The sequence below is a fragment of the Peromyscus leucopus genome, chromosome 1 (assembly GCF_004664715.2).
Source record: "Peromyscus leucopus breed LL Stock chromosome 1, UCI_PerLeu_2.1, whole genome shotgun sequence".
NCBI classification, from domain to species: domain Eukaryota; kingdom Metazoa; phylum Chordata; class Mammalia; order Rodentia; family Cricetidae; genus Peromyscus; species Peromyscus leucopus.
In genome coordinates, this window is record NC_051063.1 from 185,704,742 (window position 1) to 185,719,526 (window position 14,785).

General features: G+C 37.6%; 1 protein-coding gene across 7 annotated transcripts in view; it reads right to left on the reverse strand.

The window, feature by feature from the left end:
* Positions 1 to 4,949: 4,949 nt before the first annotated feature.
* Positions 4,950 to 14,785, reverse strand: part of LOC114688727 (leukocyte-associated immunoglobulin-like receptor 1) — a 35,554-nt gene continuing 25,718 nt past the window's right edge. For 6 of the 7 annotated variants that reach the window (XR_005090725.1, XR_005090727.1, XM_037202178.1 and 3 more), the window contains one exon: positions 4,950 to 5,548. Coding sequence is in view for 4 of the 7 variants with exons in the window: in XM_037202178.1 (XP_037058073.1) it covers positions 5,403 to 5,548 (146 nt within the window). In the remaining 3 variants the exon portion in view is untranslated. Of the gene's footprint in view, positions 5,549 to 5,673; positions 5,936 to 14,785 lie in introns of all 7 variants that reach the window. The other variant, XR_005090726.1, reaches the window with a different exon arrangement.

The window sequence follows — 14,785 nt, forward strand, 5'->3', positions numbered from 1 at the left end:
GTCTATCTTCCAACCTAATCTTTAATACGTTTATTTTTTAATAGGAGGAGGACATGGAGATGAGGATCAGGTGAGATGTGATAGGTGCATGGGGTTAAAGGAGAAATTAGGTTAAGGGAGATGTGGTAGGTGTATGGGGTTAATTGGGAAATAAAAATAAAATTTTTATCATACATGATTTTCACTTCAATTATAAGAGTTACCCCCAAGATATTTTATATTATTTGGGGTTATTGTGAAAAGTGTTTCCTTGAATACGTTCTCAGCCTATTTATCATTTTCATATTGGAAGAGTACTGATTTTTTTCTGTGTTAATTTTGTATCTAGTTAGTTTGAGGAAAGGGTTTATCAGCTTACAGAATTTTACAGTTTTTGGTGGAATTTTTAGTGTTGCATACATGTATTATTATGTCATTTGCAAATGAAGGCATTTTGACTTTCCTTTTCCAGTTTTTACCCGCTTGATCTTTTTTTTTTACATTTTTTTTCTTTCTTCTTTTGAAATGTGTTTATTTATTTGTTTGTTATTTATTTGTTATGTATACGGTGTTCTACTGGCATGTACACCTGCGTGCCAGAAGAGGGCGCCAGATCTCATTACAGATGGTTGTGAGCCACTATGTGCTTGCTTGGAATTAAACTCAGGATCCCTGGAAGAGCAGCCAGCGTTCTTAACCTCTGAGTCATCTCTCCAGCTTCCCCTCTCCCCGACCCATCACCTTGAGCTTATTCAGTTGTCATTATTGCTTCAACTATGACTTCAAGTGCTATATTGAATAGGTATGGAAAGAATGGACAACTTTGTCCTGTTCCTGATTATAGTGGAACTGCTTTGAGTTTCTTTCCATTAAGTTTATGTGGGCTATGGGAGACTCTAAACTGCTTCATATTTATATGAGGCTTGCCCTTTGTACCACTAATCTTTCCAGGACTTTTATTGTGAAGGAGTCCTGGATTTTTCCAAAGACCTTTTTTATGCATCTAATGAGATGACCATGTAGATTTTTTTTTCATTCAGTCAATTTATATGATAGATTACATTTATCAATTTATGTGTGTTGAGCCATTCATCTCTGGGATGAAGCCTTCTTGTTCAGGGTGGATGGTCTTTTTTTATGTACATTTGGATTTAGTTCGTAAGCATTTTATGGAGAATATTTGCATCTATGTTATAAAAGAAATTGGTTTGTAGTTCTCTTCCTTTGTTGAATATTTATGTGGTTTAATATCAGGTTAACTTTGGCCTAGTAAAATGATTTTGGCAATGTTCCTTCTATTTCTGTTTTGTGGAATAATTTGAAAATTATTGGCATAAACTCTTCTTTGAAATTCTGGTAGAATTCTAGGCTAAGGTCATCTGGCCCTGGGCTTTTATTTTTTGAATTGTTTTCTTCTTTTTCTTAATTGGGAGGGTTTTAATAACTGCTTCTCTTTCATTAAGAATTAAAGGTGTGTTTAAATTGTTTATCTGATCTTGATTTACCTTTGGTAACTTGCATGTATTGAGGAAATTATTCATTTATTTTGGATTGTCCAAGTATAGATTTTTTTTTTGTTTTTTGAGGCAGGGTTTCTCTGTGAGGCATTGGCTGTCCTGGAACTTGCTCTATAGACCAGGCTGCCCTTAAACTCACAGAGATCTGCTTGTCTCTGCCTCCTGAGTCTGGGATTGAAGATGTGAGCCACCACCAGCCTGGCCAAAGTAGTGGTTTTAACGAATATCCTTATGATTCTCTCTACTTCCTCTGTGTCTTTTTATGCCCCCCTTTGTTATTTCTGATTTTTTTTTAAATTTGGATATTCTCTTTTAGCCTCTTAGTAAATACAGATAAGTGTTTGTCAGTCTTAGTGATGCCATCAAATACCCAACTCTTTGCTTCATTGGCTCTCTGTATATATGCTTTCATTCATATATTATTGATTTCAGTCCTGGTTTTAATTATTTTTTGGCAATACACTCTTGATTGCAATTTCTTCCTTTTTTCTAAAACTTTCAGGTATGCTGTAAGTCACTAGTATGAAATCACTCCATTATTTTTATGTAAGCACTTAGTATTGTGAACTTGTCTTTTAGAACCACCTTCATTATATCCCACAAGTTAGAGTAGACTGTGTATTCATTTTAAATCAAATCTAGAAAATATTTAATTTCTTTCTTAATTTCCATCATGACAGTTTTTAATTCAGAAGTTAGTTGCTCATTTTCTCTGAGTTTGTGGGCATTCTGTTGTTTCTGTTGTTATTGTTGAAATCCAGTTTTAATCTGTGGTGGTCTAATTGGATGGAAAGGGGTATATCGATTTTCCTTTATCTATTAAGAGTTGCTTTGTGTACAAGACTGCAGGCAGTTTTGGAGAAAGTTCTATGAGGATCTAAGAAGAAAGTTTAATCTTATTTGTTTCAGTAAAATGTTCTCTAATATCTGTAAGATCCATTTGTTTAATAACAGCAGTTATCTCCATCATTTCTCTGTTTAGTTTTTGTCTGCATGACTTGTCTCTTGGCAAGAGTGGAGTATTGATGTCTCCCATTATCAGTGTGTGAGTCAATAAGAGATTTAAACTGTACTTGTGCTGCTTTTACAAACTTGGTTGTGGTTGATTTGGGTGTATAGATGCTAGGAATTGAAATGTCATCTTGGTGGATTTTTCCTTTAATGAATATGTAGTGGTCTTTTCTATAACTTCTGACTTGTTTTGTTTGAAATCTATTTTGTCAGATATCAAAATGGGTACACCAGCTTGTTTCTTAGAACATTATTAGAATATGCTTTTCATACTGAGATAATTTCTTAGACGTTAAGGTATGTTTCTTTGATGCAGCAATGGGATGAATACTGTTTTCTCATCCACTCTGTGTCTTTTTATTTGATGATTGAGATCACTGATGTTGAGAGATATAAATAAATGGTGTTTTATGATTCCTTTGTTTTGTTTTTGTTGTTGCAGTGGTGATGTTGTTGTTGTTGTTGTTGGTGGTGGTGGTGGTGTGTGTGTGTGTGTGTGTGTGTGTGTGTGTGTGTGTGTCTATGTCTGTGTCTGTGTCTGTGTGTATGTTGCACTCTTGATTTTCTAATCTGGGATTATTTATTACTTTTGTTTTCTTGGGTGTAGAAAGAGTTTTCTTTATAGTACCTTCTGTAGAGCTGAATTTATAGATATATTGCTGCAATTTTATTTTACCATGGAATATCTTATTTTTATATCAATTATAAATGATAGTTTGTGGGTATAGTAGCTAGTCTAGCATCTGTGGTCACTTAGATTCTGTCAAGTGAATTCTGAGTTTTTGAGTTTCCATTCAGACACCAAGTATAATTATGAAGGACTTATATGTTACTTCGTCTTTTTCTCTTGCTGCTTTCAATATTCTCTCTTTTTGTGTTTTGTGTTTTAGTTATTATAGTCTGAGGACAATTCTTTTGGTCCAGTCTATTTGGGGCTTTACATGCTTCTTGCGACTTGATAAGCATCTCCCTCTTTAGGAAATTTTCTCCTATGATTTTGTTGAAAATGTTTTCTCTGTCTTTGATCTGGGATTCTCCTCCTTCTTCTATAACTAATATTCTTAGATTTGGTGCTTCATAGTGTCCCAGATTCCTGGATGTTTTGTGCTGGGCATTTTTTAGATTTAGAATTTCCTTTTACAGAGATATCTATGTCTTCTTTCATGCTTTCAGTGCCTGAGATTCTCTCTTCTATCCTTGAGGCTTGTCTCCTCAATTTTCTGTTTCTTATTCCTAAATAATTAATTTATAGATTTCTCCAAAACTCAGTGTGCTTTGTTGATGTTTTCACTTTTATATCTTGAACTATTTTATTCATATACTTCCCCTCTTTGTTTGTGTCTTCTCAGATTTTTCAATTACATTTATTCATTTCCTCTTTAAGGGTCATGATCATATTCCTAAAGCCCAGTTTAACATCTTTGCCTTATGCTTCAGATATGTTGTGTATCTCAGGATCTACTGTGGTAAGATTGCTAAACTCTAGTGCAGATATTGTCCTTGCTTTTATTGATTGTGCTTTATAGTCATGTCTAGCCATCTGAGTTTCTGGTGATTGTAATTCAAGCTGTTGATATATGGTCTTGTCTTTGGTGGCTGGTTGCTTTGTTCCTTGGCTTCTGTTGCCCTGCCTACCTTTCACAGTGTACTGCCTGGTGGGGAATTCTCAAATCCTGCCAGGTATGGCCACTGGTGCTTGTTAGTAACATATGTTTCTATCTTTTGGGAGTGGAGACTTAAGAATGGAGATCGGCTAGGAATACTGAGAGGTTCCATAGGAGGTATTCCAGAGAGGAACACAGTAAGCCAGAGTATGCTTAGTTCACTGGGAATGGACTAAGTACAAAGCTATAAAAATATAAAATTTCATAATATCAGAACAGAAACCATAAACTCATCATGAATGTACAATTGGTGACAAGTACCAGTTTTACAGAATACTGTGACATGACAGGTAAATTCCTGTTTCCTATCAAGCAGAGGCAAAGGATGAGTGACAGGAGTTATAGTCAAATGCTGAGGTCCTCACTCAGTTGTAAGAGGTCAATGCCAAGTGCTGGGCACAAGTGGTTGACTGTCTAAACCTATCCAAATCAATAGGATGAGTTTTATTGTGTTGAGATCATTGGTTTTTCTCTTTCTTCTTCCTTCCTTCCTTCCTTCCTTCCTTCCTTCCTTCCTTCCTTCCTTCCTTCCTCCCTCCCATCCTTCCTTCCTTCCTTTCTTCCTTCCTTTCTTTTTTCATCTGTCTATATGTATGTATGTATGTCCCTTTCTCTGTCTCTGTCTTTCTCTTTCTTTCTTTCTTTTTTTTGAAACAGGTCTCTCTGTGTAGCCTTGGCTGTTCTAGAATCACTATTTAAACAAGGATAGCCTTGAACTCACAGAGATATACCTGCTTATGCCTCAAAAGTGCTGATATGAAAGCTGTTAACCACTATGTTTGGAAAACGGGTTTTATTTTAAAAGTTGTTCTTTTCCTTAGAGAAGATTAGTTTTCCCACTCTCAGCCTTCCTTTGCTGCCTGTGGTTCCTTGCAAACATTCCTCTTTAATAAGGAAAACCTATTTATATACATCTCACAGGAAACTTTAATTATCTTTAAGGACCAACAGAGGCAAGATTTTAAGGGATGGAACAAGTACCAACCAGGAGGCAAGAAAGACTCAGAAAGGGGGTGTAGGAAGATTCAGGGCTATGAAATAACATATTGAATCAAGTTCTCTGGACAGATATCTGATGTTCCAGAGAGAATGTGATGTTTTGTTTCCTCTCCCTGTTGTGAATTGGAGAATATTCTCTGGCAACAGAGTCTGTATCCATGTATCTCATGGGACAATATGAGTCCTTGGTCTTCTTAGCTGCCCAAATTAGCCTTTGTCATTGGTTGTCTCTTCATAGATTCACGGAACCTGATCTATCTGTGGACTTGTGTTTGTTGTGCCAAGCTTCTCCAAGGATTGCCACCAAGACCAGAAAGACTACTCCAGCCAGGGCCATGCGGACACCAATCCACACCTTGTAACTCTGTGGGGTAGAGACTGAAAGGGAAAAGAAAAGAGCAGTTGGTCAGTCGCTGCTGGGAAGAATCCCAGACTAAGAGTTCTGAAACTAGAGCCATTTCTCTGCTTTGTCATTAGAGGCCATCGTTATGGATGGCACTTACCTGTGGGGAAGCTCTTTCTTAAAAAGGGGCAAAGTTCACAGCGTCTGCTATGGCTCAGAAAAGAGGGCTGAAGGGACATGAAGCTTCTCCTCCTTTTTTGACGATTCAGACATCTTGAGTCCTTGGCCTGACTGTCCCATCATTCCCAATGCCCCTGTACTCCATGCCTTCATTCTGATTTTCCTCATTCCAGCACCCTTAGATCACTGAGGGCACACCCTGGCTCTCACACAGTGTGCAAATGGGTCCCACAAAAGACTAGCTGGAAAATTCACACATAAAATGGATTAGACTCAGCTTCAAGTTGGAACACAAAATTAATTCCTTTGTGTGCCTCAAAAATCTGAAGAGCAAATTTAGGATAAACTAACTGTCATGCATGGACCCATTGATGTGGCAGGGTCTGGTGAAAAATAGTCACTAAAAATGGAAACTGGCATGCAAGGTATGACCATGGCCATGCCTTCTATCTGGCAACCTGAACGGGCCTGGATATAGAGAAGCTATTGGAAATGTCAGGGGTTCTGGTTTCTCTTCTCTGTCCATACAGCCCTCTGTCACTTGGTTCACTGTAGATGTTCCATCCCTGTTGCGGGATATTTATCATACTCTGTGAAGATGTGTCTCTGTTTAACTTCACCTACATAAATCACTGTCTGATGGGTTTAATAGAGAGCTGAATGGCCAACAGCTAGGGAGGAGAGGATAGGTGGGTCTTCCAGGCAGAGATAGGATCCATGGGGAAAAAAACTGAGGCATGAGAAATTCACCAGTCTGACGCAGATGAGTCAGACATTAGGAACTGAAAGACCAATTCTGTAATTACACATTTATGAGACATCTTGCCCACTGTGAGAATACCTGTACATATTAAGACTGACAATTCTTCAGCATATGTCTCCAGTAAAATGAAACAGTTTTCTCCATATTAAAACATAAGGCATATTACAGGTCTATCACACCATACTAATGAATATAAAACAAGAGCTGCTAAGAGACATTGCTTTGTGGGGGAAAAAAAAAAAACTTCTGAAATACACTAACCTGCTAAGAATGTCAACTTCTGAATGAATTCAGAAAATGTGTTATGTTGGGGGATAAGTTATACCTTTGTTTCTATAGGAAACAAAAAGCTATAAATTCCTTTAAAATTAATAAACGTCAGATTTGACCAGGGAAGACCTCCTAAAAATTCTGCCTGCAGACATGTACAAAGAGACCAAGAAAAATTACAAGACAGGTCACATATATGCTGATCCTTTCACATGGAAACAGCTTTGAGACTGGATGAGACGTGATAAATCTTGTTGGCTACAGAATCCCCATGATTTGTAATTATACACAATCTTTCATATGGCATGGATGAAGATTTATATTATATTTGATTATGCAGTCCAAACAGGCATAAATAATTGACAGATATCTTTTACTTGCTCTAACATAAAACAGAAAATAATCTTATCTGATTTGTGAACACTGCACATTCCATACTTGTGTTAATGTAGATGTGTATGTTACCTTAAGATGTTTGTGTTTTCATAAAAAAACATCACATACCAATGAATACAAGTATCCCAGCAGTTCCAGCCCATCAGAATGCCTTAGGTGCAGTTTCATCAAAATATCTGCATCCTGCACAACTTCTAAGTCCCTAGCTAAGATACTGGAAAACAAATGATTCAGCAACCTCTTCCAGGACTTGATCATCATCCCACTTTTCTCAGGGTCCCTTAATGATGCAATCATCCCCAGAAAAAAGAAAGTAATTTTACAGACTCCACATTCATATGAGGGAGGGGGGCTTGTTTTTGACATTCAGTGAGTTATGGATGTTTGTAATTGTTCAGGGGGGTTAGTTGCTTGTTCTTATTGGTCATAGACACAGAAGAAATGAGACAAATGAGATTTGATTAAGAAATGTCATCTTTTTTCCTTTTCTCTATCCTACTTTCTCTCCTATCTAGTAAAAAAGAAGATATAGGAATGATAAGATAAAAGGGTAGATTGTTGAGTCTATTTTTAAAACTAAAAGACAACTACTTTTTGAATTTTTTAAAAATAATTTTCATTTTTATGAATTTTTGTATTTCAATACAAATTTAATGGTATTTTGTTATACTGTATATGTTTTTATTCTTGTTTAAAGTATTGTAACTTTTGCAGCTTACTTAAGAATGTAATGTAAAGTTATAGTCCTTGAAAGCTATTATTATAAACTATTTAGGATACTTAAGAAATGCATGCTAGTAATTATTCATCTATAATAAACAAATTTGTAGTCATGTTAGGTATGTTTTCCAGGTAAAAGATAGATATATTTTAGATATATATGAGGTCTGAAAACACTTCAGAGACCTACAGAATATGGCATTTAAGATGTTTTAATAACATAAAAGCCTTTCATGACAGTGGGACACATCTGCTACTAGCAGCACCAATGTACTTCAAAGAAGATGATGGGCATCCAACTCCATATAGAGTTTACTTTCAATGTGTTAAAGCTAGCTACTAGAAAAAAAAAAACTGCCCTTGCCCCAACTGTTTTCAGTATGCTGTACAAACTGGACAAGCAGGTCACAAAGGAAGCTGACTGCCAAAATTTGCCAAGACAAGGTAGTCTAGTCCTGCAATATTCCTGCATCATGGAAAAGCCTGCCAGATATTGTAGGCCTATAGGCCAAAGATTGATGCCCCAGTGTTGTGAAGAAATCCTGAGCTCAGGCAGCTGTCTCTGTCATTTCTATAGTTTTGGAAGTTGCTTCCTATGCACTTCCTGTTTATTCAGGTAATACTTTATGCTTCTCAGATATCTGATGTTATTGAAGACTAAATAGTTATAGTTTTACATTTTTCATTGTTACCAAATTTAGAAAAGCAACTAACTAAAGAGATGTAAAGTTTATAAATGTTGAGAGGCATAAAAGCTTAAATTGTTTATCTAAGAAAATGTTTTAAAGTCTAAAGAGATATTCTTTGGAAATACAAGTTATGATTAAAAGTTGTTAAGGCACAAAACTTTGGACTTAACAAGGTATTATAGATAATAGAGTACTTTTTCAAAAGTTGCCAAATATAGAGTCTGAGGATTCCTAGAGCCTCTCTGAAGCAAACTCCATACACAGGCATTTGGGTCCCAAATGCTGCAGGAGTTAGCGACTTTTGCACATTCCCCCATGCAGACAGCTGGCTTCTCTTCTCCTGAGGCAGTCAGCCTCATGTCTTCACCATCATTGTTGGCTGATTTGAGCTCCCATCCAGCCCAGGGAGCTCCCATCAGGGCCAGAGGTAAGTGGCTACCTTCATATCCAGAGAGACCTGCCCCTAGGTCCCATCCCTGGGCCCCAGCTTTTCCCAGCGAAGACCCGCCCAACTCAGCCCCAGTTATCCCAGTTATCTGCCAGCAGCTAGGGCTCCTGAAGGAAGGTTCCCCTTCTCCAAGACCCCCCAGCAGACCCTGCAATCTACACACCCTGCCCCCAAACTCATCTGCCCAAGACCACCACCACTTCCTGAGGCTTGGAGACCAACCCCCAGCTCCCATCCAGCCCAGAGAGCTCCCATCTGGCCCAGAGAGCTTCAGTCCTGCTCAGAGAGCTCCCACCCAAACCATAGAGCTTCCATTCAGCCCAGAGAACTCCCATCAGGTTCAGAGAAAGAGAGAGCTCTCATTGGACAAAGAGTCATCATTGGACCAAGAGTAAACTCAGGAGACAGGGAATCTGCCAGGCCTCATTAGACCAAGAGTGGCTTTCTGAGAAATAGAATCTTCCACCTCTCATTGGACCAACAGAGGCTTCCTGAAACACAGAATCTGTCAACTCTGACTGGAACAAGAGCCCTGATAAGACAAGAATGAATCTGTGAGTCACAGAATCAACAAGCTTGGGGGGAACCAAGAGCAGCTCACTGAGACACAGAAGCTGCCTGCTCCAATCAGACCAAGAGCTAAGAGTAGATCCAGAAGTCCCCTGAAACACAGACACAACAAGCACAGAGTGGACCAACAGCAACTCGCTCAGACACAGGCAACTCTTATACCTATTAGAGGAGGAGATGGGCAGATGTCAAGGCAGAAGTACATACAATAACATAAAGAGCAAAACAGCATCACCAGAACCTAGCCCTCCTCCAACAGCAAGACCTGAACATCATAAGGTGGAAGAAACAGAAGATAGCAACTTTAAGAATAGCATCATGAAGATGCTAGAGGCCTTTCAAGAAAAAATGAAAAATGAAATTGAGCAAAAGATGAAAAAAATGGAGGAAATCAATAAAAAAATGAGAAAAACTCAAACAAAAAATGGGAAGAAATCTATAAAGAAGTAGAGGAAAAGACAAATAAAAAAGTGGAAGAAAGCAATAAATCCCTTAAAGAAAACCATGAAAAAGCAATGAAACAGGTGAGGGAAACAGTTCAAGACCTGAAAAGGGAAATAGAAGCAATGAAGACACAAACAGAGGGAATGCTGGAAATAGAAAATCTGAGTAAATGAATAGGAAACACAGATGCAAGCATAATCAACAGAATACAAGAGATGGAAGAGAGGATCTCTGGTGTAGAGGATACAATAGAGGAAATGGATTTGTCAGTCAAAGAAAATACCAAAGCCAAAAAAGTCATAACGCAAAATGTCCAGGAAAACTGGGACACCATGAAAAGACTGAACATGAGAATAATATGGATAGAGAAAGGAGAAGAATACCAACTCAAAGGCACAGAATATATATTCAACAAGGTCATAGAAGAAAACTTACCCAACTTAAAGAAGGAAATGCCTGTGAAGATACAAGGAGCCTATAGAACACCAAACTGAATAGAGCCTCAAAAATGTCCCCTTGCCATATAATAATTAAACAACTAAACATACAGAATAAAGAAAGAATATTAAGAGCAGCAAAGGAAAAAGGCCAAGTGACTTATAAAGGCAAACACATCAGAATAACACCTGACTTCTCAATGGAGACTTTGAAACCAGAAGGACCTGGACAGATATATTGTAGACACTAAGAGACCATGGATGCTAGCCTAGACTAATATACTCAGCAAAACTTTCAAACATCATACATGGATTAAACAAGACATTGCAAACCAAAACCAGATAAAACAGTACCTGTCTACAAATCCAGCCCTACATAAAGGACTAGAAGGAAAATTCCAACCTAAGGAAGTCAGATACACACTCAAAAACATAGGCAATAGATAACACCACAGCAGTAAACCCCAAAGAAGAGAAGTACACACACACTAACACCAACAGATAACAGGAATGAACAATCACTGGTCATTAATATCCTTTAATATCAATGGACTTAATTCACCTATAAAAAGATACAGGCTAACAGAATGGACATGAAAGCAGGACCCATCTTTCTGCTGCATACAAGAAACACATCTCAAATTCAAAGACAGACACTACCTAAGAATAAAAGGCTGGGAAAAGACTTTCCAATCAAAAGGTCTTAAGAATCAAGCTGGTGTAGCCATCCTAATATTCAGCAAATTAGACTTCAAACTAAAATCGAACAAAAGAGATCAAGAAGGACATTGCATACTCATCACAAGAAAGATCCACCAAGATGAAGTTTCAATTCTGAACATTTATGCCCCAAACACAAGGGCACCCACATATGTAAAAGAAACATTACTAAAGATTTAATCACATATAAAACCCCATACATTAATAGTGGGGGACTTTAACATCCCACTCTCACCACTAGACACATCTGCCAAAGTGAAACTTAACAGAGAATTAAGGGATTTAACTGACGCTATGATTCAAATGGACTTAATTGATATCTACAGAACATTCAATCCTAAGAAAAAAGAACATACCTTCTTCTCATCACCCCATGAAACCTTCTATAAATTTGACCACAAACTTGGTCACAAAGCAAATCTCAACAGATACAAAGAAATTGGAATAACCTCCTGTGTTCTATAAGACCACCATGATTTAAAGTTAGATTTCAACAACAACAAAAACTACAGAAATCCTACAATCTTATGGAAACTGAATAATCCCCAACTGAATCACCAATGGGTCAAGGAAGAAATAAAGAAATTAAAGACTTCCCAGAGATCAATGAAAATGAATATACTACAAACCCAAACTTATGGGACACTATGAAAGCAGTACTAAGAGGAAAATTCATAGCACTAAATGCTCACATAAAGAAGTTGGAGAAACATCACACCAGTGACTTAACAGCACATCTGAAAGCTCTAGAACAAGAAGAAGCAAAGTCACCCAGGAGGAATAGACACCAGGAATTATCAAATTGAGAGCTGAAATCAATAAAACAGAAACAAAGAGATCAATACAAAAATCAATGCAACAAAGAGTTGGTTCTTTGAGAAAATCAACAAGATATACAAGCCTTTATCCAAGCTAACCAAAAGGCAGAGAGAGAGCATCCAAATTAGCAAAATCAGAAATGAAAAGGGAGACATAACAACTAACATTGAGGAAATCCAGAGACTCATCTGGTCATACTTCAAACACCTGTACTCCACAAAACTGGAAAATCTAAAAGAAATGGATAATTTTCTGAATATTTAGCACATACCTAAGTTAAATCAAGACCAGATAAGCTATTTAAATAGTCTCCAAACCCCTAAGTCATTAAAAGTCTCCCAACCAATAAAAGCTCAGGACCAGGTGGTTTCAGCACAGAATTCTACCAGATCTTCAATGAAGAGATAATACCAATACTCTTTAAATTGTTCCACACAATAGAAAAAGAAGGAACATTGTAGCTAGAGTTTCCCTGCCTTGCCCACAGTCAGGACAAATCTTTGTCACCTGTCAGTCCCACAGCCACTCAGACCCAACCAAGTAAACACAGAGACTTATATTGGTTACAAACTGTATGGCCATGGCAGGCTTCTTGCTAACTGTTCGTATAGCTTAAATTAATCCATTTCCATTAATCTATACCTTGCCACGTGGCTCGTGGCTTACTGGCATCTTCACATGCTTCTTGTCATGGTAGTGGCTAGCACTGACTCCTTCTGCCTTCCTGTTCTTTCTTTTCTCCTCTCTGTTAGTCCCGCCTATACTTCCTGCCTAGCCACTGGCCAATCAGTATTTTATTTATTGACCAATCAGAGCAACACATTTGCCATACAGAACATCCCAGAGCAGAACATTACTAAACTCCTTCTACCAGGCTACAATTACACTGATTCCCAAGCCAAACAAAGATGCAACAAAGAAAGAGAACTACAGACCAATCTCCCTCATGAACATTGATGTAAAAATACTCAATAAAATACTGGCAAACACACTCCAAGAACACATCACAACAATTATCCACCATGATCAAGTAGGCTTCATCCCAGGGATGCAAGGGTGGTTCAACATATGAAAATCTGCCAATGTAATACACCATATAAACAAACTGAAAGAAAAAATCACATGATCATGTCACTAGATCCTGAAAAGGCATTTGACAAAATCCAACACCTCTTCATGATAAAGGTCTTGGAGAGATCAGGAATACAGGGAACATACCTAAACATAATGAAGGCAATTTACAGCAAGCCAATAGCCAACATCAAAGTAAATGGAGAGAAACTCAAAGAGATTCCACTAAAATCAGGAATAAGACAAGGCTGTCTGCTCTCCCTATATTTATTCAATATAGTACTTGAAGTTCTAGCTAGAGCAATAAGACAACAAAAGGAGATAAAGCAGATACAAATAAGTTGAAAAGAAATAAGTGAAGTTTTCACAATTTGCAGATGACATGATAGTACACATAAGTGACCTCAAAAATTCGACTAAGGAACTGATACAGCTTATAAACACCTTCAGCAATGTAGCAGGATACAAGATTAACTCAAAAAAATTATCGGTAGCCAAACTATATACAATTGACAAACAGGCTGTGAAGAAAGTCAGAGACACATCACCCTTTACAATAGCCACAAATGATACAAAATACCCCAAGGGGTTACTCTAACTAAGCAAGTGAAGGACCTGTATGACAAGAACTTTAAGTTCCTGAAAAAAGAAATTGAAGAAGATATCAGAAAATGGAAAGATCTCCCATGTTCATGGATAGGTAGAATTAACATAGTAAAAATGGCAATCTTACCAAAAGCAATCTACAGATTCAATGCAATCCCCATCAAAATACCAACACAATTCTTCACAGACCTGGAAAGAACAATACTCAACTTCATATGGATAAACAAGAAACCAAGGATAGCCAAAAAAAAAATCCTGTACAATAAAACAACCTCTGGAGGCATCACGATCCCTGACTTCAAGCTCTACTATAGAGCTACAGAAATAAAAACAACTTGGTATTGGCATAAAAACCGACATGTGGACCAATGGAATCGAATTGAAGACCCTGACATTAACCCACACACCTATAAGTATATCATTTTTGACAAAGAAGCAAAAACTGTGCAATGGAAAAAAGAAAGCATCTCCAACAAATGGTGCTGGCATAACTGGATATCAACGTGTAGAAGGCTGCAAATAGATCCATATCTGTCACCGTGCACAAAACTTAAGTCCAAGTGGATCAAGGACCTCAATATAAATCCAGTTACTCTGAACCTGCTAGAAGAGAAAGAAGGAAGTAGTCTTGAACACATTGGCTTTGGAGATCACTTCCTAAATATAACACCAGTAGCACAGACACTGAGAGAAACAATTAATAAATGGGACCTCTTGAAACTGAGAAGCTTTTGTAAGGCAAAGGACACAGTCAACAAGACAAAATGACAGACTACAGAATGAGAAAAGGTCTTCACCAACCCCACATCTGACAGAGGGCTGATATCTAGAATATATAAACAACTCAAGAAATTAGACATCAAAATGTCCAACAGTCCAATTAAGAAATGGGCTATAGAGTTAAACAGAGAATTCTCAACAGAGGAAGCTCAAATGGCTGAAAGACATTTAAGGAATTGCTCAACACCCCTAATCATCAGGGAAATGCAAATCAAAACGACTCTGTGATATCTACCACCTTAGACCCGTCAGAATGGCTAAGATAAAAAAACACTGAAGACAGCTTATGCTGGAGAGGATGTGGAGCAAGAGGAACGTTCCTACACTGTTGGTGGGAATGCAAACATGTACAGCCTTTT